The 24,466-nt window shown below is 29.8% G+C and overlaps 4 protein-coding genes across 4 annotated transcripts; 1 reads left to right on the top strand and 3 right to left on the bottom strand.

Annotated features, from left to right (window-relative positions):
• Positions 1-295: 295 nt before the first annotated feature.
• On the bottom strand, positions 296-2,125 carry LOC103570512 (nucleolar and coiled-body phosphoprotein 1). The gene has a single exon (XM_008548281.3). The coding sequence runs from the start codon at positions 2,123-2,125 to the stop codon at positions 296-298; it is 1,830 nt and encodes a 609-aa protein (XP_008546503.3).
• Positions 2,126-11,160: 9,035 nt separating this feature from the next.
• LOC103570493 (methyl farnesoate epoxidase-like) lies at positions 11,161-15,392 on the top strand. The gene is made up of 8 exons (XM_053742209.1): positions 11,161-11,474; positions 11,535-11,832; positions 13,574-13,768; positions 13,841-14,027; positions 14,098-14,212; positions 14,275-14,455; positions 14,854-15,113; positions 15,190-15,392. Exons 1-8 carry the CDS (start codon positions 11,390-11,392, stop codon positions 15,372-15,374), a joined length of 1,506 nt encoding a protein of 501 aa, XP_053598184.1. The 5' UTR covers positions 11,161-11,389; the 3' UTR covers positions 15,375-15,392.
• A 4-nt stretch (positions 15,393-15,396) lies between these two features.
• Positions 15,397-19,594, bottom strand: LOC103570495 (transaldolase). Its single transcript, XM_008548262.3, has 5 exons — positions 19,400-19,594; positions 18,909-19,032; positions 17,495-17,734; positions 17,295-17,420; positions 15,397-15,978 (listed from the first exon to the last, which is right to left on the bottom strand). Exons 1-5 carry the CDS (start codon positions 19,497-19,499, stop codon positions 15,567-15,569), a joined length of 1,002 nt encoding a protein of 333 aa, XP_008546484.1. The 5' UTR covers positions 19,500-19,594; the 3' UTR covers positions 15,397-15,566.
• Positions 19,595-19,948: 354 nt separating this feature from the next.
• Positions 19,949-23,171, bottom strand: LOC103570497 (UDP-galactose translocator). Its single transcript, XM_008548264.2, has 5 exons — positions 22,778-23,171; positions 22,520-22,601; positions 22,326-22,445; positions 22,034-22,248; positions 19,949-20,952 (listed from the first exon to the last, which is right to left on the bottom strand). Exons 2-5 carry the CDS (start codon positions 22,542-22,544, stop codon positions 20,299-20,301), a joined length of 1,014 nt encoding a protein of 337 aa, XP_008546486.1. The 5' UTR covers positions 22,545-22,601; positions 22,778-23,171; the 3' UTR covers positions 19,949-20,298.
• Between the last annotated feature and the right edge of the window lie 1,295 nt (positions 23,172-24,466).

Raw genomic sequence — 24,466 nt, forward strand, 5'->3', positions numbered from 1 at the left:
AATATATGATTGAAATAAGTGATGCTTAAGTATGACGTACTACATAAATTAGAAAATAATTTTAAGCTGATGATTTATTAATAAAGAAAATATCAATAGATTGGTTTTACTTATTTGATTAATGTTTAAAATAATTATCGCATAAAACAATAAGTTGTGATTATAAAATTCATAAAATGTATGTCATGATTTTCATACGCATGAATAATAAATTCAAGTATTTCAAATAATTAAAAGTTTAAAAGAAATTTTTTATTTTTGCCATTTCTTTATTGTCAAATTATTGAAATTGGACTTACGAAGTAGCGGTATCATCGGCACCTGAATCTCTTCGGTTTCCTGGTGGCCTGTTTGGTGGTTTGTTTGGAGGTCTGATCGGCGGTCTAGGTGGTGGTCTAGCTGGCGGCGGGGTTGTAGGTCTTGACGATTCATTTGGCGTAGTTTCAAATAGTTGAGTTGCTGGTTTAGCTGAATTACCAGTTTGTAAGGTTTGACGTTTACCTCCAGGTGATCGACTTTTACGTTTAGGTGAACTGGTATGTGGTCCCCTAGGTATGATAGGTGGTCTAGTCGGATCTGTTTTAAATGGTTTAGAGGGCGAGTTAGATGGAGAGTTACTGCTACTATCAGATGAACTACTACGTCGTCTTCTAGGCCCTTTAGCTGGCTTAATTGGTGACCTTGGCGGCTTTGCAGGTGGTTTAATTGGTGGCCTAGTCGGGTCTGTTGTAAACGGTTCGGAGGACGAGTTAGATGGAGAGCTACTGCTTCTTTCACGTGAACTACTACGTCGTCTTCTTGGCCCTTTAGCTGGCTTAATTGGTGACCTTGGCGGCTTTGCAGGTGGTTTAATTGGTGGCTTAGTCGGGTCTGTTGTAAACGGTTCAGAGGATGAGTAAGATAAAGAGTTACTGGTACTTTCACATGAGCTACAATGTGGTTCTTTAGCTTCTCTAGGCGGTTTATCTGGTGATCTTAGCGGCTTTGCAGGTGATTTAGTTGGCGATCTAGGCGGTTCCGTTGTAAACCGTTCAGGAGATGAGTAAGATGAAGAGCTACTGGTACTTTCGCATAAACTACTACGCGATCCTCTAGGTCCTGCAGGCGGTCCAGTTGGTGGGCTTGGCGGCTTGGCAGGCGGTTTGATTGGCGGTCTAGTTGGGTCAAGTGATGATTTACCAGACGTACTGGCTGCAGATTTGCCTATAGTATCTAGCATTTTAAAACTTTCATCTGCGGATATCGTAGCTGAACTCGATGTTGAGTAAGGAGTTCCTTTTGGTGTTCTAGGATCTCTCTTAACATGTGAAAAGCTTGGATTATCACTTGTTGATAATTTGAGTATTGCTTGAACAATAATTTCTTCATTTGAAGCTTCCTTAGCTACTTTAAAAGCAGTGCTAACAACTTCCTTCCTTTCTTTTTCATTCAAATATGAAGGATCAATGACGAAAAATTTGTTTTTACTACGATAAGCTTGTTTAGGTGGATGCTGATCCTCAATTTCGGTAGCAAATTCTTCACTAACCCCGGCCACTGCAACATCTTCACTGGATAAACTGGAACCACTCTCTGGAACATGTTCACTTACAGTACCGGTTTGAATATCTGGTACCATGTCTTCACTCGCGATCGCAGTCTGAGTATCTGGTACATCTTTATCCTCGACCCCATCATCAGTAAAATTATTATTATCATCACAATCCAATTCTGAACTGATATCAAGCGCACCACAATTACTACGCAGACGTAAATATTCTCTAGTGCATCTTATCACCGACTCACTGATTTTTTTTTTACGTAATTGATAACTTAGATATGCTTCAATAGCTTCTGAATTACTCGGGTCATTTAGAAACGAAAGTCTGTCATAGAGATCCCGTTCAATATCAACGATTTTGTCGACAAATATTTTGTGCGCAAAAACGCGCCAATGACGTTTAACCGGTTCGTCGCTTCCTCGGATTGTTTTGCACAAATTAATCCACTTGTCATTTTTTCCTTTACTAGATGAATTTATTAAATCGGCAATGTAATTCTTGAACGATGTTGTATGAGGACAATTTGTAACTATTGCGTTCACAAAATCATCAACCGCAATTGTCTGTGAGTTGTTCGGATACATTTTATTATAATTATATTAATTATAATTTGAAATTTAATTAATTGCTACGTTGTGCGTTATTTATTTTAAAATTTTAATTTAGTATACTCTAAGAGCGAAATACGTCTGCGATTTTATTAAAACGGTCCGCCTCGACTGATCACAGAGTAATAGATAAATTTTATCTATTACACATACCTGGATAATTATTTGAAAATTAATTGAAAGAGGGGGAGAAAACCAGTGATATTTTAAGTATATACTTTTGGGTACCGAAATATAGATTTATATGCATGTATATATTACCCCAAGTAATGTACAAGTCGATTACCCCTCACACCCCTGTCCTTAATAAGCTTCTTCCCCTCAATCGGGAGTTACGCAGTCGAAACAACTTGCCCCACTTAACCGTTCTAAGAAATTTCGTACCTGAGAGCCCGTTATAAGCCTCCGTTAAAATTGACAAAGTTATAAACTATGAATTATAATTATGAAAATTTACTGTCTACGTTTCGCGGAGAATAATTTAATCATTATTAAGTAAAATATTATTTATTGTTGATAATTGTAATAATGAATTATATTCAAAGCTTCTGTTACAATTGGAAAGTTTTATTGAGCATTAAGTTCATCAATAAAATTATTATTTTTATTATCACTCTAATCAACACCATTATCATTATAATTATTATAAGTGTAAAAAGATAAATATTTATTTCAGCGCCATAAGTACCAGGACAATCGGGATAGTCGCATATGTAACAAAATGTAAATACAGTCGACTACCCGTCATAAGCCTGCCCCTCATAAGCCTTTTCCCCTCAATCGCGAATTACTGAGTCCAAACAGCTTCCCCCACTTAACCACTTTCCTGAGTTTCGTACCCGTTATAAGCCTCTATTAAAACTGTCTAAATTAAAAGCTAACAATGGGAACAAAATATCAAAATAAATTATAAAAATTTACTATCGATGTTTCGCAGAGAATAATTTAATCATTATTAAGTAAAATATTATTTATTGTTCATATTTGTAATCATTAATTACAATTAAAGCTTCTGTTACAATTTAAAAGTTTTATTGATCATTATGTTGATCAATAAAATTGTTATTATGATTGCTGTAATTAATACCATTGTCATTAAAATTTTTTGCATTACAATTATGATTAGTGTAAAAAGATAATTATTTATATTAGCGCTATAAGCACTAGAAAAATTAAGATAGTGACATATGTAACACAACGTCAATATGACGTTTAAAATGATATAAAATAAAGTAGGCTTATAACGGGTAGTCGGAAACAAAACTAACGCACGGTAATGAGAAGACTGAAATTATAAGAAAAATTTCCCCTACTTCCCCTAAGCCAGGCTTAACGGGTAGTCGACTGTAGCATACGAATGAAACGGTTCTAGTAATAATATCAGACCAGTAATAATATAACAAATTATCAGATAAATATGTAATAATAATTATCATTTTATGATTTTACTGTTCATTTAAGAATAAACAGTAAAAGAAATGCATTTATTGATTTCCAGAATTATTTATTGCTGAATAGTAAGAACGATAACATTAACTTGTAGTATTTAAAATAAAGATTTAGGATAAAGGAAAGGAAATAATAATTTATTTAGTGATCAATGCAACCCTGAAGACTCTTATAATTATGTTAAAGTTTATTTTTATAATAATTTAAACTGTTGTTTACAGGCAGTAATACATAGATTCATACAACGAAACTAAATTTGTGAAGGAAATCAAAATGAGTCATTCGAAATTTATATTATTTTCTTATGACTCATTTCATTATGAATGAGAGTAACGAAAATTTGTTTATTTTCTAAATTAAGAAAATTGCAACTTTTAATGTTGTTATTTAGATTTTAATTTAGTTAATATATAACCACTTGTTAAATATATACTCAGAAAAATATAATACGAAAAAAATAATCAGGATGAATGCATACAAAAATGTTAAAAGAACGCATTCTAATCTTCGGTGAAAAATAGAAAATAAAAATGAGAATTAAAATTACCTTCGTCAATTATATTTATAAGATTTACCATAATAATTAATTAATTTCTTTATTTTTATCAGTTATTTATTTAACAACAATATATAATTGGTCGAAAAGATAGATTTGTATATATTAAAATTATTGACCCAAAATATATGATATAGTTAACTACATATGACGTCCAAAAAATTTTAGTCTTTTATCTGACTCATTGATGTTGATCCATATTATGTTTTCGTTTTTAAAATTATAAAATCTTAAGTAAGGAAATGTGAATAAAATAAAAATAATAGAGTTAATTGTACTGGCGATTTCAGAGTTAGTTATGATATAGGATTAAGAAAAATAATCTATTTGCTGTGCTAAATAACTTATCAATTCATAATGAAATATCTGGAATGTTGATATAATAATTTGTTGTAAATATATTCAATAAATGATTAAACAATAAAAATAATTAGTATCAATGTGGAAAAAAATTTCAAATCAGTGATCTGTCGATTATAGACAAAGTAATTAATAAAAAAAATTGTTGACTCTCCCTACAAAATTATTAAATCAATTCTATAGTTTACAATTAATTAAATTAAGCTTGTTAAAAATATTTCAATATTTTATATGATACGTTAATTTTATATAGTGATAATGAGTCATCACTGAGACGATTCGTGAATAATATTTAAATTTAAACAAATTTTTTTTATGACACTTAGCTATACATAATAGCAATTATTATTACATCAACGTTTAAGTATTTATATTTCCTTATTTTGATAAAAATTTTCTTACTTTTGCGATTAAATTAAGTAATTTTTAGTAAGTATAAAATGTATTGAGAATTTTTTTTCTCGGACAAGGAAAATCAAGAAATTATTGTTGTTTCTTATCTACAAAAATAATTAAAACGTTAAGAAATCAAGACACAAAACACGCAATCATAATTTAAGAAAGCCATGAGCAAGATGAAGAGTTGCATTCATATTATAAAAACCAAATACGAATTGAAAAACTAAAAAAAAAAATTAACCCTTATAAGACACTTAAAAAAATTACATAATATTCTTAAATATCCCGATTGAAATGATCAAATTCAATCATTTGAACTCTCAAGGGATAGAAATTTTTTTCAAGAATTTCCTTTGTAAAATAGCAGACATTTAAAAAAAAGATTCAGGTGATTTTTACCCTGTGTCTTTTAAGGGGTAAGCAGATCCATATGTAGAAAAGTAAAACTATAAATGATGTAAAAATACACTGGCTTTCACTTATTGCAATATCAAATCACTAAATAAAATCACTACGGATCTTAATGATGTAATTAAATGGATAACTGTGCAACGATCCTATTCTAAACTTCCGCTTATGATTTAGATGTTGATGCAGTCGATTCTTTTGATGCAGTTGATTCTTTAGATGTAGAATTTTCGTCCTGAGATTGAGCAGACGATTTAACAGTTTCCTTACCTTCTTCTCCTTCTTCTTCTTCTTTGTCTTCTTCTTCTTCCTCTTCCTGTCCTTCTTCTTCTTCTTCGTCTTCTTCTTCTTCCTCTTCCTGTCCTTCTTCTTCTTCGTCTTCTTCTTCTTCCTCTTCCTGTCCTTCTTCTTCTTCTTCTTCTTCTTCTTCTTCTTCTTCTTCGTCGTCTGAAACAATTGTGCTGAGTATCGAACAATCACTACGGTCTGATGAATCCTTGGTAGGTTGAATCACAGAACTTGCAGATGACTGCGAACAGCTTTTTTCAAGAACGCCGGTGGCTTCTAAGTTTTTAGGATCATCATTATCTTTAGTAGTCAAACTATTCATCTTATCAATAAGGTCGTCATCAGCGAGAGCAAGTCCGGACATTGTATACAACAAAATAAGAAGATCGGTAATTCTTTGGGGACTTAATTGAGTCACATCAATAGGCTGAATTTCTTCTTTACTTAGATCATTTTGAGCAGCGTCTCCATCGTCCTCTTTACTTTCGACATGCCCTGACGTACCAGGAACGTCACCATGATTCACCGTCGTTTGACCAGAAGCTCCACTGTGACTGCTACTGTCACTACTATCACTATCATCCTCATCGTCGAAGTTTCCGCACTGACGAGGAAGACTTGTCGAAGAATCAAACTCTTTTTGAGACTTTAAAACGTCTTTTATCGTTTTATCAAGATATCCAACTAGTTTCATAGAATTACCAGGATCACTAATATAACAAGATCTTCTCAAAAACTCTTTTTTAATGTCTTCAAATTGTTTAACGAAAAGTTTATGAGCCCAAATTCGCCAAGAGCGTATAACCGGTGCCTCAGATTTTCTCAATAATTTGCAAAAGTTCATCCACAGCTCATTTTCATTTTTAGGGTTCACACTTAATAAAGCAATCATGTACAGTTCATAATTTATTCCAAGAGGGCAACCAACAGCAATCGCAATGATAAATTCGTTAATAGTTATGTTGCCTCTTCTAAAAGTATACTCCATTTTTTAATTTTTTTATTATAAATAATTTATTCACTGGTAGTTTATTAAATATTTTTCACTAATTGACAATGCTTTTCTCCTTTGACGAACTAACAAACCAACTGCTAAACTTCTTTGATGATTTAGGTTGACTAATAATATTATGTCTTATCCATCAACTATACGATCGTTACTTATGAATTCTTGGTCGTTCCATTCAAACCGAGGCGGAAAGTGATTTAGATGCCGAAACATCAATGAGAAATGTCAACGCTGTTAATAATGCTATACTTAATTCCAGGTCAGCCATCAGTGAAATTCAAATCATATACCCTTAAAACTTATTTTACCAACTTGGATTATAGAATAAGACTGCAAGTATAGATTTTAAATAAGTACTAATATTAATGTTATTTAAATCTTGTTGTTGTTATGAAGCTTAAATTACTTAGACTAACAAAGGTATACATTATACGTCTGGAAAGTTCTGTTAAAATGAAAATGTACAATTTTTTTTTATTGTACAAACAAATAATATTCATTAATTCTTTATAAAGTTAATGAAACATAATTTTTTAAACAATGGTCTAAAATATTTAAAGGTAACATGAAAAAGAATTACAATCCAAGATGTTTGAAAAATAAAATTAATTATCCTAAAGCTTTGATTCTATTTCATGCATGCAGTTGAAATAGGCTTATTCAAATCTTGGAGCGCATAATTGAGATACAAGTAATTACTTGTTTAATTACAAGCTACAACTATTAAAACTCGTTTTATTACAATGGTAATAAATAATATCTACAGATTGAAGCCATAAACGAATTGAGTATTATAAGATTTTATTGATAGTTTATTCAATTTCAATGATCAATTAATTAACAACGTTGATTTATATCAATGTGTTGATGAAGTTATGATGTTATGTACTAGTTCAGATAAAGTACTGTCAGAAAAATGTATATTAAATTTAAATATGTTTGATAATAAATGAAAACATGGAAGCCTGATGTATTTATAATGATTTCTTAGTTAATTTTCCCAACACAATCGATAATATAAAGTAAAATGGCTACTGAATAATCCTGTAAAACCAATCTCCCGCTACCTTGAATTTCGTTTGATTGGTTATCAAATGTCGTAGTTATTGCTGATATAAAAACTGTATTTGTAATAACATGCAATAGTTTTATTTATATATATATATTTTTTTTTTAATTTTTAATACTTTAAGTAACGATAGTTTTCCAAATTAAAAACTAAAATTACTGGATAGTGACTTTATGATTTTTGGCTATTAAATAAATGTAATTTTTTATAACTTTATTTTATTTAACAATTTTAGGTATTTTTAGGCATTGGGATATAATTCATTTCAAATTTCATTTCTTATACATCCGAAATAAACAACTGTGTGAAAATAACTATAAATAAACATATTACACTGATAATTTACTCATAATCACTCAATATGATGATACTAATTATAATTATATTAACGGTTAGTGAAATACAATTAATGATAAGAAATACAAATAAAAATAAATCTAATGGAGATAATTGTACTGGTGATTTCAGAGTTAATTATGAACAAAGATTAAGAAAAATGATCTATTTGCTATTCTGAGTAATTTATCACTTCACAATAGTCTTACCGAAATTTTAATTTGTTTAATATTTAATATCTTGATGCTGATATATTTGATAAATTGTTAAACAATAAAAATAATTAGTTTCAATTTGTACAAAAGTTTAAAATCAGTGATCTGTCGATTATATATATAGTAATTATATATATAAAAATTAATAAAAAAAATTGTTGATTCTACATGTAAAGTTTACAAATCGTCTATAACTTACAATTAATTAGTTTAAACTTATTATAATCATTTCAGTCGTCAATATGACACATTAATTTGAAATTTGAATGAAAATTTTCATTCTCTAAATTTTTTAACCCCAGTATAGTGGACATAATTTACAGACAGAATTAGCTGGATCTTGATGTCGAATTGAATGGATTCAGCCCAATGATCCTCGTTTAAGCTTCCGCTCATGATTTAGACGGTGCAGATGTTTTGTTTTGAGATTTAGAAGACGCTTTAACTGTTTTTTCATTCTCCTTTTTTTCTTCTTCTTCGTCGAACTCCGTTACAATTATGCTGGGTAACAAATTATCACTACAGCCCGATGATTTATTTATTCGAGTGATAGTAGATAATATAGTTGGAATTATCAATGTTTTAGACGAGCCCTGTGTAGGTCGAATTACAGAACTTGCTGATGACTGCGAACAGGTTTCTTTAGGAACGTTAGGAGCTTTTTTGTTTGAAGAAATCGAACGATTCGTCGATTTAGTAGCTTTTTCATGGGCGAGAGCCATTCCAGTCATTTCATACAAATGAGACATAATCTTGCAAAGCTTTTCGGGACCTACTTGACTCACATCAACAGAACGTTGTTCTTTTTCACTGGCATTATTTGAAGCAGTGCTTCTATTATCTTCAGTTTGTCCTGACGTCCCAGGAGCCTCCCCAATGCTTACTCTAGATGAACCACCAGCTCCGTATTGACTGCCACTGTCATTATTTCTGATATCGTTCTCGCTCTCCAAGTATCCACGATCATGGAGATAATCTACTAACGATTCCAATTCATTTTCAGTCATTACTTTGTCTTGCGCTGCAGCATATAAATATTTAAGAATTTTATGAGAGTTCGCAGGATCATTCATATAATGAGTTCTTCTCATAAATTCTCTTTCTATTTCGTCAACTCGACTCATGAAAAGTTTATGAGCCCAAATTCGCCAACCGCGTAAGACCGGCTCGTCAGATTTCCTCAATATTTTGCAAAAGTTTATCCACAGCTCATTTTTATTTTTAGGACTCACGGTCATTAAAGCATTAATGTAATGTTCATACGAATATTGAAAAGGGCAACCAATGGCAATTGCACTAATAAATTCGTTAATTGTTATTATCCACTTGTCTTGTTTAGTAGAATCCATTTTTTAAATTTTGTATTATTAATAACTTATTAACTGTTAGTTTATTGGATTCTTTTCACTTATCAGTAACTGTTTTTTCTGTTTTTCCCTTTGAGAACGTGCTCACCAGCGAACTACTAAAATTTATTTGGGAAATAATGGTGGCTAATGTCTTATTTATTTACTATACTGCGATTACTCACGAATTCTTGGTTCTTAAATTTAAACAGAGGGGGAAAATCATTTAGAGATCAAAAGGTCGATGAGGAATATGAATACTGTTAATAATGCTATATATTATTCAAAATCAGCTAATAGTAAAACTGAAATTCTACACTTTTAAAAATGATTGCAATAAATTGGAATACAGTGTAAGACTACAAATATAGATTTTGGATAAGTCCTTATATTAATGTTACATTAGTAGATTTGCTGCTGTTATCAAACATACTACTTAGACAATAACAGATTTGCATTACACGTCTGTAAAATTCTACTGAAATACAAATCTCTCATTTTATTTTTATTTCTATGACATAGTGACCAAATATTTTTGAAACTGAAACTCCGTGACTCTTCCAGGTATTCCAGTCAAATAATTGAAAAATTTTCGATCATATGTAATACACGGAGAGAAATTTATGGTAACAATTACAATATATTATGGGAATGGTTCCCATAATGCATGGTAACCGGTTTTTTTTAAATGTTCATTATAGGCACCCATATATATTATAGTTATCATTACTATAATATAAGGTAAGCGTTACCATAATATTATGTTTAATGAAATGCGCCGATTCCTACATTAAACATCAAAATCGATTGGTTGCTTCAAAAGATATCAATAACAAAATTTTGAAAAATAACAATTTATGTCATTTTTCCCGGATAAATTATAATATAATGTACCAATCTGTGTTTAAAATCATACCAAATCTCCGTCCTTGTGGTCTTTTTCAATATCCACATAATGTAATGCAATTCGTTCTTTAGTTTGAATAATATTACTAACAACAAAATTGCAAAAACCCCTTTTTTGATATTTTTCTCGGATTCCTTGTATGTTAACGTTCTGATCTTAGTCGGAAATCATTCAAATCCTTATTTTAATCACTGAAAATGATTTCTGCCTGATTACATTGATTTTTTGAATATAATCATGAATAAAAATTAAATAAACGTTTGTTTATTAAGTATTTTCGATGCCTTTAATTTTTCAAGTTCAATATAAAACGTGCCATTTTCAAGTTTGAAAATACCAATGTCATCAAAGGTATTGTCAAGTTAAAAATATTGAAAATTACGTTAAATTTTCTTTTAGCCACGATCAAAGTTCAATGACGACACATTTCAATTACTCAATTTTCTTAACTTAAAATCTTAAGACTAGAAAGTTCTTTAAAAAAAAAAAAATAAATTCTATTTCATATAAACTTAAAGTGTTTTTTTTTTTTTAAATTGAAAAACAAATAAATAAATGAAGTATTTAAATAAATAAACAAGACTCATATTAGATAACTTTCACATAATGCCAAATGAAATAAAACTTATTGCGTCAAATTATTTCAAAGCATGCAATTATTTTTTTTCTTTTATTTTCTAAATACAGCAAGAAAACCACGAGTACAGCAGTGATTAAATCGCAAGGACTGTTTGCCAGTAGTAGTTTAAGTGAAAGGTTGTCTTTTTCATTCTTGTAAATCTCTCGTCTTCGCATAAATTGTTATTTTTTCAAACGTGCTAGTTTAGATTTAGCTCGCTAAGATAAATCATATCCATTAGAAACCATTTTTATAAATACTTCAAAAAACTAATTAATTATGTGGTTAATAATATCAATTATTATTATTATATTTATAACAAAAATTTTAATTGACTGGTATCGACCGTCATCATTTCCACCAGGTAATTAATTTTTACAAACTATTTTTTTTTCGAGTAATATTTTTTGTCAGATACTTTTAGGACCCACTGGATTACCATTTATAAATAATATATATGACTTAAAAAAGTTGGTTAAAGAAACAGGTTCTCATGGAAAAGCCTGGTGTGAGTTAGCAAAAAAATACGGACCTATTGTAGGTTTAAAATTGGGACTAGCCGATCCGATGATTATTGTTTCTGGTCGTGATGCAGTAATGGAGATGCTAAGTAGATCTGAGTTTGATGGACGGCCTAATGGGTTTATATTTACTCACAGGACTATGGGGAAAAAACGTGGTATTCTGTTCACTGATGGTAAAGTATGGACAGATCAAAGAAGGTATTATCATTTATCATTTTATATTTTTAAATATATATGTGTATATATGTACATGTATTTGTCTATCAAAAACTGTCAAAAAATTATCAATATGTTTGTTTGCGGCCATTTCAATAATAGTTAGTTTTTAGTACAAAAACAGTAACTGCCAGGATTTTTGAAAATTTGAACTTTTTTTGCGGGAAGTTAAAAAATTGTCTTCAAAGTCCAGCTGGTGAATGGAAAAATTTTAGTATTTGAATTTTATCTATACAACTTTTTTCATTTAACTGTTAAAAAGAAATTAAATATACATTATTGCAGAGAATTATACGCTAATTAATTACAGTGGTTTCAAAATATTTATTTGATAACTAATTACTTTTGACAAATTAACTTAAATTAATTTTTAAGATATTCTTCTTTCCACAATAATAATTAATTCGAAGAAAGTTTAAAATCAACAAAATTAACTTTTATATTTTCAAATCCATTGTTTGTTGCATTTATACCTAACTTATATTAAATACGTAAATTTTCTTAAAAATTTTTTTTTATTCCAAATATATCATTTCTGTGTTAAAGTTACATAGATAAACTTCAGAGACAATTTTATATCAAAGACTCGCTAATTTTAAGATAGCTGCGACGAAAAAAATCTCGATTTTTTGACACAGTCTAATATGTATATTAGGGTGTGCCATTTTGAGGCGCCTTTTTTTTTCAACAAAACAACAGGCTGAAAACTCGCAGGAAGGTGAGAAAGGAAGCCTGTTGAAAGCGGAGCTCTTAATATTAATATTTAGAGGTGCCTATTTCTAATTTTCAATTTCCCACTTAAATAACATAGGAAAAGAAATATTTTATTTTTTTATTTTTCTAGCTCAGCATTCGCACCTCATATAAATAATTCCATAGCATAATCTTATAGAGAATTTAACGCTCTACAGAAGAGGTCTCTTATAATTTTTTGATAAATCCATCCATTCAAAAGTTATTAGAGCTGGAATTCAAATATATAATAAATTTCCAAATCTTTTTACTTTTCCAACAAAACTATCAGACTTATCAAAAAATGTCATGGAATCTTTTTTATAGACAATTTTATTTCCTACAAATTATATTCAATAAAGTTTTTTGAAATTCCGCATTGTTTTCTAGTTATTATTATTTTAATGTTAAGTTCTCAGAATAGATTAGAAGACTATTATTTTTATGAGCTTGGCTTTAAAATGAAAATATCTAGAAAACAATGCGGAATTTCAAAAAACTTTATTGAATATAATTTGTAGGAAATAAAATTGTCTATAAAAAAGATTCCATGACATTTTTTGATAAGTCTGATAGTTTTGTTGGAAAAGTAAAAAGATTTGGAAATTTATTATATATTTAAATTCCAGCTCTAATAACTTTTGAATGGATGGATTTATCAAAAAATTATACGAGACCTTTTTTGTAGAGCATTAAATTCTCTATAAGATTATGCTATGAAATTATTTATATGAGGTGTGATATCAAGTTAGAAAAATAAAAAAATAAAATATTTTTTTTCCTATGTTATTTAAATGGGAAATGGAAAATTAGAAATAGGCACCTCTAAATATTAATATTAAGAGCTCCGCTTTTAACAGGCTTCTTTTCTCACCTTCCTGCGAGTTTTCAGCCTGTTTTTTTGTTGAAAAAAAAAGTCGCCTCAAAATGGCACACCCTAATGTATATGTTACTATGTTAATAATACAAATATGTTTTTGTGTTATTAAAGGTTTTCATTAATAAACTTGAAAAGTTTTGGATGGGCAGGGCAAACAATGGAAGAACTTATTTTAGAAGATGCTGAGAACTTGGGAAAAATAATAGACAAAGTATCTAAAAAACATCAAGGGGTTGTTAAAAATCTTAATGAACTTACTGCTTTGGCTGTTCTTAATAGTCTCTGGTCATTATTCGGTGGCTCGAGGTAATTTTAATTTTAATATTTGTAATTAAGTATTTTAAATTGATTGTTAATTTTAAAAATTATTTTACGAAGATACGATATCGGGAAATGTGAACCGAAGTTATTGGACACACTGAGAATGTTGAATGATTCTGTTAAGGAATCAAATGTTTCTGGAGGTTTATTGAATTATTTACCATTTCTGAGACACGTGGCTCCGAAATCGTCGGGTTATGAAGCTATTCATGAACGATTGCATCGTATGTGGTCTTTTTTTGCAGTAAGTTTTTTTTTTTTTTAATTTAAATAATTTTTAGTTGATTAATTTGCTTATATGATTTTATTTTAAGGAAGAAGTTAAGTCTCATAAGATCACGCGGAAGTTGGGAATAAATCGAGATTTGATTGACGTTTACTTGGGAGAGATAGAAGCGCGTAGAAATGATCCAGATTCAACTTTTGATGGTAATATTGAATTCGTGTTTAATTGGTTTTCACGGCTTAAAAAAAAATGATTTTTATTGTAGAAATGCAATTAATTGCGTTGTTAAAAGATTTTTTTGCGGCGGGAGTCGATACTACTAATAATAGTATTGGTTTTACTATTGGATATTTGACATTAGCACCGGAAGTACAAAAAAAAGCACAAGAAGAACTTGACAGAGTTATTGGAAGAGACAATTTGCCTTCATTGAATTCTCGAAATTTGTGAGTAAGAATAATAATTATATATTTATTAATTAAAAAAAGAAAGTAATTATAATAAATAGGTCTAGAGGTTATTTATGGGAATATCAAAATATTATTTTAGATATTTAAAAAAATTTTTTTTAATTTTATACCTGCTCATTGACATAAAAATTATTTTTTTTTGGCGAAAGCTTTCGAGTTTTAAAATTTAAAATTGATATTTATTAAAAAAATTTCCAACGCCTAAACTATTGAATTTACAGAAAATTTACTAAGAACTTTTTTGTAAAAAATTAAATTTACTATAAAATTGTTCTTGAGGATTTTTTTCGTATCCGAAATCTTTAGTTTAAATTTAATTAAAAAATTATTTTGGTTTATAAAAAATTTCATAATTAAAAATGAATTATGATTAGGTTGCCATATTTAAATGCAACTCTCACAGAAGTACTAAGATTGGCCAACATTGGACCCACAACAATTCCTCATCGCGCAACAAAAGACACGCAATTAAACCAGTACACTATAAAAAAAAATTACACAATTCTCGCCAACTTGATGAGCGTCCATCAAGATATTGATCATTGGGGTGACCCAGAAGTATTTCGCCCTGAAAGGTTTATTGATACAAATGGAAAATTTATTTCTGATCCTTGGATTATACCTTTTGGCGCAGGTTATATATTTAATTAATATGAAGCTAATAAATAATTTTTGATAATAAATTTTTAATCATTAAATTTTTTTCATAGGACGACGAAAATGTATTGGAGAGACATTAGCACGAAATAGTCATTTTTTATTCATCGCGTACTTACTTCAAAAGTTCAAATTTGAGTTAGCGCCTGGACAATCACGACCATTGATGACTGGGATGGATGGATTCGCACTAGCGCCACCAGTTTTTGATATCCTTATAACTAAACGATCAATATAATTATTTTTATAACTACACTGTATTAATTATATAACCTTTTATTAAATGAACATCAATAGAATATATATGTCTATAAATTTGTACAATCCCCATGATTAAAAAATATCTAAAAAAAAAAAAAATAACTCCAAAATATATACGTATCGAAAAATTGGACAAATAAAATTGCAACTTATGTACAGAGAATGAGAATTAAGCTTGGATTTTTTCCAGCAACAATTGCTCAAGTTTTCGCATATCTACAGCGAACTTACGGATCCCGTCGCTAAGTTTATCAGTAGCCATTTGGTCCTCATTTAACATCCAGCGAAACTCAGATTCGCTTAATGTTATTTTTTTTAAATCTGTCTTTTTAGCGGCTTCTGAGTTCAACATCTTGCGCACAGGCTCGTTGCTTTTCTCCAGCTCTTCGAGCAACTTTGGACTTATAGTCAGCAAATCGCAACCTGCAAGTTCTTTTATTTCACCAATATTACGGAATGACGCACCCATAACTACTGTTTTGTAGCCGAATTTTTTGTAGTAATTGTAAATTTTAGTCACGGAAATGACTCCCGGATCTTCTTTGGGTTCAAATGATTTTTTATCTGTGTTTGCTACATACCTGAACATAGACATTAATAAATTCATTCAATAACTAGTATATAAATTCTGATTGTTATATTATATAATTTAGATCGGTTAATAATTAAAGTATAAAAATATTTTTTCATGATACCAGCATCGAAATTTAAAGTTTCAGTGTCTCTACAGACAACCGAAACAAGCTAATTTCAAGCCGATGCTGCAAACAACTACTAGCGAATTCGTAATTCGCAACTACCGTCACACAACGCACAGAAACCTGCGTGTTTCTTCCCTTGAAAAAAAAAAAAAACACAATTGTTTCTGCCCGGCGTTAGTGATATTTAATGTTTATTTGTAGCCTTATCACTCTCATTTGTTTACTTGTCACTTCAGTTTACTCATTTCATTTTTTAAGTGACAGTTTTAATTAACCAAGAAAAATTACTAGAAAATGAGTGAAAATAATATTTTTGTTTTATCTACTATTTTATAAGTGACTGTAAATCACAGATTTCTCATTCTCTAACAGTTCTCCTTATCATCGGCTTGAAATTAACATGTTTCTTATTGGCTGCTGACACTGAATCTTGAAATTCCGATGCAGGTAATCATGAAAAATATAATATGTTACGGGCAGCCAACCTTACCCTAGTCTGAAATCGTCTTGTTTCATCCCTTGTCACACAATATACTATTAGTAATCAATTAAATTTAGCGCTTGAACTGTTACATTTATGTAAAAATTTGTAGAAACTTTTTTTATAAAGAATATAATTTACTATAAAAAGGGATATTAAAAAAATTTCAAATTTTCAAGTGATTTTCAACGGGAAATAATTTGAAGAAAAATGGTCGTACACCAAAAACAAGAAAGCTGAATTGTGGCTTCAAAAGTCTAGTTTTCTGATCTAGTCTTGAAATTCTTTTATTATGCACGGTTCCGGAGTGATAAGAAATCAATCATAATTATCAAAAAAAAATTTATTGAAGCTCGTAAGATAATAGACCCAGTACCCGATCATTCATGTATCTTTGTATCTATATTTATTAAATTTTACTAAATATAGATATATAAATACATGAAGTGATCGAATACTAGTTCCCTGATTGGATACTAGGTCTTACCTTATACCGTTTTTGAAACGAGCAAAAATTTTGACAATTTTTTTTCCGGTGGTTTTTTTTTAGGATTACTCTGAGACTGTGCAACATAAAAAAATTTCAAGACCAGATTCCGAAAACTAGACACTTGAAGCTATGATTTGCTTTTTCCCTGATAATTCCCGATATTCTCGGTTTGTGGCCACTTTACCAGTAGAATAAATTAAATTTAGAAAAAACTATTCGACTTACCAATCAAGAATACGTCCAACAAACGGAGATATCAAAGTAACGCCAGCTTCAGCACAAGCAACAGCTTGAGCGAAATTGAACAACAAAGTTAAATTGCAATGGATTCCATACTTTTCTTCCAATTCCCTGTAACAATTTAATGAGCCAATGAATATAAATAATTAAATCAGCTCAACCGCACAAAGTGTGATAAAACATACTTAGCAGCCTGGATTCCTTCCCAAGTAGAAGCAAGCTTAATCAAAATACGTTCCTTACTGATACCAGCTTCCTCATACAACGAAATAAGTTTTTTAGCTTTTTCAATGCTAGCTTCTTTATCGAAAGATAATCTAGCATCAACTTCCGTTGATACACGACCAGGAATAATGTTCAAAATTTCTTGACCAAATAAAACACACGTCATATCAATCGCTGCTTCAGTTTGCTCCTCAATAGTGCTAAAAAAAAATATATAATTAATGATGGAATTAATAATTAACTTTAGAAACATTCCTTGATAGCCATGTTGGCATCAAGCTGGCGACAATCTATTGCCGCAAGAATTGTCATTTCCATTAGTTGATGGCAACTTTTTGAGCCAGTTGGTGGCAAAAGTTGGCATTCCATTAGTTGTCGGAAAGTCGCCTTCAATTTTCTCAGAAAGTTGTCGACAAGTTGCGGCAGTAGATTGTCGCTAACTTTCTGGAAAAGTTGGTAACAACTCTAATAGCACAGTTTGCTTTAGCAGCAACAGAACTTTTCGTCAAATGTTCGTCAACTTTGGACTTTTCCGTTTTTGACGACAATTTATATACAACTTGCTATTTAATTTGACGTAAATTTACTACCCGAATTAGAATACAAATTCACTTCAAAAGTTGACTAGAAAAAGTTGTCGTCAATTTTCAGACAAATTTTCACACCAATTAATTGTTAATTTGACTTGAAAAATTGTTAAGTATTTTTTTACCGTCAACCCGTAGACATTTTTATGTGAGAATTTGCCTACCTTCTGAAATGGTAAGAATTAACATTACCGACTTTTTTTTCTAGTAAAAAGTTATGAAACTGAAGCTAGCGGCCGTAAGAAGTAGAGACCAGCAATTTTTTGCGTGGCCGCTACTTATTACGGCCGCTAGCTTCAGCTTCATAATTGAGGAAAAATTAACCGCAAATTTTTCTTTCCAACTTTTGCTGTCAAATTGTCATCAAATTTGGATAGCAAATTTCAGGCAATTTTAATGTCAAATTACTATCCATTTCAAATGAGTGTGAATGTAGCAGACATCAGACAAATTAAAAATTATAAATAATTAATAGAATACAATTTTTAAAAAATGCGCATTTAAAAAATTGTCAAACTAGTAAGTGCATTTTTTATAAATATTTTTTTTTAAATATTTACTCTATTTATTTATAATTTAATATTTGTCTGATGTCTGCCACATTCACACACATCCATTTCAAGCTAAAGTGGCTATTAGGGAACTTGTAGTAGATCTTGTAGTTAACAGTTACAAAAGCTGAAAGTTGTCGACAACTTGTCGTCGTTGGTCGCAACTAATGAACACCAACTTTCTGACCAGAAAGTGTGGCTGTCAGGGTTATTTAAATTGTTTGTAAAATTATTACCTGCCACTTTTTTTTCCATATTGTACAGCTTTGTCTAACAAATGCGCATATTTTTTCTGATTAGCAGCAGCGAGAATCAAAGATGGATTTGTCGTTGCATCAGTCGGTTTAAATTGTTCCATAGCTAAAAAACAAAACATTAATTTAAAATTCGCGCTCAAATACATTTAAATTACCGAGTACCTTGTACTGGTTTCTAACCTCGTTTTATATTTTCACCCTACCATAGGAATTAAAAAAAAAAATTTCGAATAACTGGAGACTAGAGATTGTGTTGGAGATGAGTGATAATTATTATTAGGGAGCATTGTCATAAAGTATAATATAATTAATATAAATGAATATAAACTCAATCCTGAAGGTCATTTCCCTCTCTATTACCTCACACGCGTTACCCTATGACCTGATCATTCCACCGGTTATTCATTATGTTACAAATTAAAAAATACGTATATCATACTAGAGCTAATAGGAAATATAAAGACATTTACCTTGAAAATCTCCAGTATCAGCAACGACTGTCGTCAAAGCTTTTAATTGCTCTAAAGAGTTAACCATTTTTTGTTTTTTACTGGCTGGACTTGCACTCATTTTAAATTATTTTATTTATTAAACTTCACGGTTTCCAAAGTGTACGGCGTTTAGATCCTCAATCTCAACTGATCGCGGTCAATGACAAAGATAGCGGATTAATAATACGAGAAAGGTACAGTTGAAGCGCGCGCACATCTACTTTGAAAAAATTACGCGCTAGGCAGCACTCATTCAGCGGGAAAAATTAAAAGAAAAAAAATTTTCCAGCTTTGTGACGAAATTCCATTACTTGTCCCTCATTTTTTCAGTATATTTATAATTCTCTGACATTTACAGGTTTTCCAGAAATGTAGCCACCATGTCAAGTAAACGCCTACCAAATGAAGTGTGAGATATACAACAATTAACTCCTAAATAATTTTAAAGACAAATAAATTTTTTTTATATTTAAATATTTATTATCAATTAAATAAAATAAATCACATAATAATAATAATAAATAATAATAAAGTACAATATCTCAATAATATAAATAAATGCCATCGTATATTTTGATCATACATTTAAATAATTCTAAAAATAAACTAATATCCCTCTATATCATAATTCATTATCTCAATTGTTATTTTCTTCATTTTTCTTTTGTTTAAAACTTGAATACTTATTATTTATTTGTACAAAAATACTCACAATCTCGACTTTAAACCCTATTGATATAAACAATAGAAATATTTATTACAATACTTATAAATATTCGGCGATTGATATTTTATTATTTATTCTCTTTTGTATTTAATTAACAACAATTATACTTTCATAAACTTTTCAATAATTTCTCCATGAAATTATAAATAAATTATATTTTCTCAAGTAAGGTGTGTTTATCGGCAGTTTTGTTCTCAACTTTGGGCTGGTGACTGTACATAAAAATCGAGCAAATAACAAAGACGACACCCAAAGTAAATTGAAACGTTAATTTAAAGTCAAATAGATAAATAGACGCAATACAGGATAATATTATTGCTAAAGAAGTCGCGAAGCCTTTTAGAATATTGTCAGCATGTTTGACAACAAGTGCGACAATCAGACCACCACCAGCTTGTAATAATACTAAATAACAGATAAACGAGTCGTAGCCAAAGAAAAATCCTTGTTTGTTTATCAAATCACCATCGGTCACGTAACAGCTCATTAGACCAAAAGGTACTGACAGTAAACTCAACTGGACGTTTCTCATCCATACTGATATGTCAGAGCCTTTGAGAATCTTCTCAAAGTAAATTCCCGCAAACCCTGATAGGAAACACGAGCCTAGTGCAGCTGCGAATCCGAGCAAATGATTTTGTACGATTCCTGATGGTACACGTGACGTTCCATCTTGGGCTAATTGCACTAGGACTACGCCTATTAATAACAATATTAATGCGCCCCATTGGATTTTCAATAATGAACGTCGTAAAATTACTACAGCAAAAAATGCTGTCGTTAATATTTTTAATTGATACGTTACCTGTAACAAATTTTATTTAAAAATTATTATTGTTTTGTAATTGTCAGGTTTTAATTTATCTATTTTTGGGCAAAAAAAAATATTTTATATTTTTTTGTTAATCGCATCTACGGACGATGAAATAAAGTTCTATAATATTTAGACAGAAGACAAAATAACCGTAAAAAAATATATTTTACTAATTTTTTAGGTAATATATGTGAGTATCGTTATCGAATCTAAAGAATTTCAAAATTTAAAAAAAAAAATTGTTTATATAATTTCATCGCTAATTTAGATTTATAATTATATCCATCTGTTATTTTGTTGAGGTTGTTTTATCGCCGCGTAATTCGGCTGTCCAATTTCAAAAAACAGTAAGAGAAAAATTTTTCAAAATCGATTTTTGAGTATTTTTAGCTTCGATAAAGTCTTGCGAACATGATTCAATATATATTTCAAAAATTGTATTTTTGTCAATTTCTGTGCTTCAAAATTGGGCAGCCAAACTATTGGCGATACTAAAAATTATTTGTGAAAATTAAAAAAAAGCAAAAATTCCAATTCAATAAATATTTTTTTTTTCTAACTAGTCAAGTGATTGAATAATTTAATGATTTTATAATAATAGAGTCGAAATTAATCTACTTTTAATCGAAAGTTATTTCTAATTTCATTAAAAATGATAAAATTTAATATTTTAAATTTTTCGAAGAATTTTATTCGAATTATTTAACAAAAAATCATGAGGCATTAATTTTTTATTAAAATATGAATGAAAATCGGAAATAAAATATTAAATATTTTAAACAATTAAAAGTACCGCAAATGAAGTTTTAAATTGGAAATTATTGAATCTCTATTATTTATTATTTTGTATAAAAATATATATTTTTAATTTTGTCAAAATTTTTAAATAAAAGGAAGATATTAATAGTCTCCAATAATTTTTTTCAATGCTAACTATTTCGATATTTAAATAAAATTTTACAGAAACAATTAAACAAAAATATTAAAATAATGTATCTACAGAACATAAAAAAAAATACAGTATGATTAGTGATTACTGTTTTTTTTTTTGTTAATAATATTTAAAAATTACCTGATAAGTAGCAGCATCCAAATTAGATGCTGATACATACAACAAATTGTTTTGTATTAAATAAACAACCGAAGGAACACAAACTTTTAAGGTATCTAGTGGTTGTTTAACAATTGTTGTATGCAAAGAATTTAAAAATTTTGAAAAACTACCCTCCTCGAGGTACACTAAGACAAGACAGGTGATACATTTAACAACTTCTGCCATTACAACAGCTAAAAAAATTTAATAAAATTTATTAGTACGATCATTAGATGACTTAAACTTTTGATAAATAATTAAAATAAATCACCAGTAGACGACAGAAACATATCTCCGGGTCTTATACGAGCGTAACGCATACTGAGACCCACCAATGCATTTTGTAGGGTTAAAGTTATCAAACTAATGTATTTTAATGTTTGATTAGCATCTGAAATAATAAAAATTAATTTTATTAAATTTTTATTAGATAGTTCATTTAATTTAAATTTGAAATTGACATACTTTGCTGAGGTTTATTCATTTTCATTTTGTAATTACACTAAACTACTTCTTATTGTTTATTTAAATTTGTTTATTCCATCATCTGTAATCATCAATAGAATTTAATTAATTACAATAAAATTGATAAATAATTAATTTAAATATTATTTACATTTTTTTGTGGACGTGGTTTAAAAAAAAAAAATTACGTATAAATAAAATTTTAAGTAATGAAAAAAATAAATTCCATAGAAATCAAATTTATATACGAATACTTACTTAATCAGTGATTGAAAATTTTAATTTAAAAAAAAGCAATTGTTGACTAACAAAATTAGCCTGCAATATGTCAGTTGTCACGTGTACACCACAATAATTTAGAGTTGGGCAACAGTTAAAAGTGAATTAGTACCGTGGTACCAACAAAAGTTAAGTAATGAAAATGGGTCGGAGTCGATCCTACAGAGTCTGATTTTACAGAATTCAACATTGCACGTTCATTGTAGGTAGTGATATGAGGTTGACCGTCAGGTCATTTTTTGACCGTCATGTCATGGTCACAAGACCGTCAGCGGACCGTTCATAAAATGACGGGTCGTCACAATTGTGGCGATATCTTACAAACACCTTTCTAACTTTTAGACAATTTCAAATTTTGAAACCTCCATTTTCTTAACAATACCACGAGATAAGAATACGAAGGGAAGCTAAATTTCTCAATCATTTGCAAAAAAGATTGCGTCTAATCATCGAGCTAGTTGCGACTGACCAAATTCATGACCAAGCCCAAATTTGTGACCGAAAATTTAATGACGGTCACAAATCATCTAGCTAGATGCGACTCACCAAATTTGTGACAAAAAAATTTTTGACGGTCCGAAATGACGGACTCTGGCCGGAAAATTTGTGACGGTCACTTCGCAATAGAACAGGCTCGTCATTTAGGTCCGTCAGTGGACCGTCTTGTGACCAAAACTCAAAATGACGGTCATTCCGTATCACTAATCGTAGGAAATACAAGTGGTGTCAAGAAAAGAATGCCTTAAAGAAGTCGATAAAATAAATCTCAATTTTATCAATCATTGGACACTCGGCTTTTCAGGGGGGAAAAGAGTATGAGATATAAAAAAAAAGCATATTATTGTAATTTTTTTTTCAGAGTACCTTTTTTATTAAAATTCTTAAAGCTTGGGATATTATTAAGCATCATTTCAAGAATATTCTGCTAAATTTTCATAAAAAAATATTGAAAAATAAGCCAATGGTAGTGGGGAGAGACGAGTCACCTAAAAAAAAAGTCTCCATGCGGTAGGCAGGGTAACTCATGATTGTTTCGCGCATATCATCTGAAATCAAGAACCCAAAAAGATTTTTTGAGTACAGTAGTTTATCTTGGATTTGAACGAAGGAATAAACACATATTATTAAATGTTTTTTTTCCATTATTAATGTGATATAATACTTAAGGTAGACTTACTCGGCAATACAACTCATTTAATTCTAAATTTAATCATCACTATAGCACATTTTTAAACCAAAATTGTGAATATATATTTTTAGAATTCAGAGTCTTTATTTTCTTAAATATGAATATGTATTATGACTTTAATCATCTAAGGTGTGGAATGATTTTTAACTTCCCTGGTAGGAAGGGACCACTGAATAAGGCTCGGACCAGGCATTGGCCAGTCGTCATGACAGAGTTCCGAGCCTTGGCTAAACATCGGGCCAAGAATTGGCCCAGGCCTGGGATGATAACTATGTCTCCAAGCCTTGGCAAACAAAAAACCAGGCTTGGGCCAAGCCTTAGGAAACGAAAAATCGAGCCTTGGCCAAAGCTTGGGAAACAAAAAATCAAGCCTCGGCCAAACCTCGGGAAGCAAAAAATCTATGCTCGCCCAATGCTCGATCTAAAATATTATTATTTAAATTAATAAATAAAATTAAAAAAAAGTTTGATCACATTTT

This window comes from Microplitis demolitor, chromosome 10 (genome assembly GCF_026212275.2).
Source record: "Microplitis demolitor isolate Queensland-Clemson2020A chromosome 10, iyMicDemo2.1a, whole genome shotgun sequence".
Classification (NCBI taxonomy): Eukaryota; Metazoa; Arthropoda; class Insecta; order Hymenoptera; family Braconidae; genus Microplitis; species Microplitis demolitor.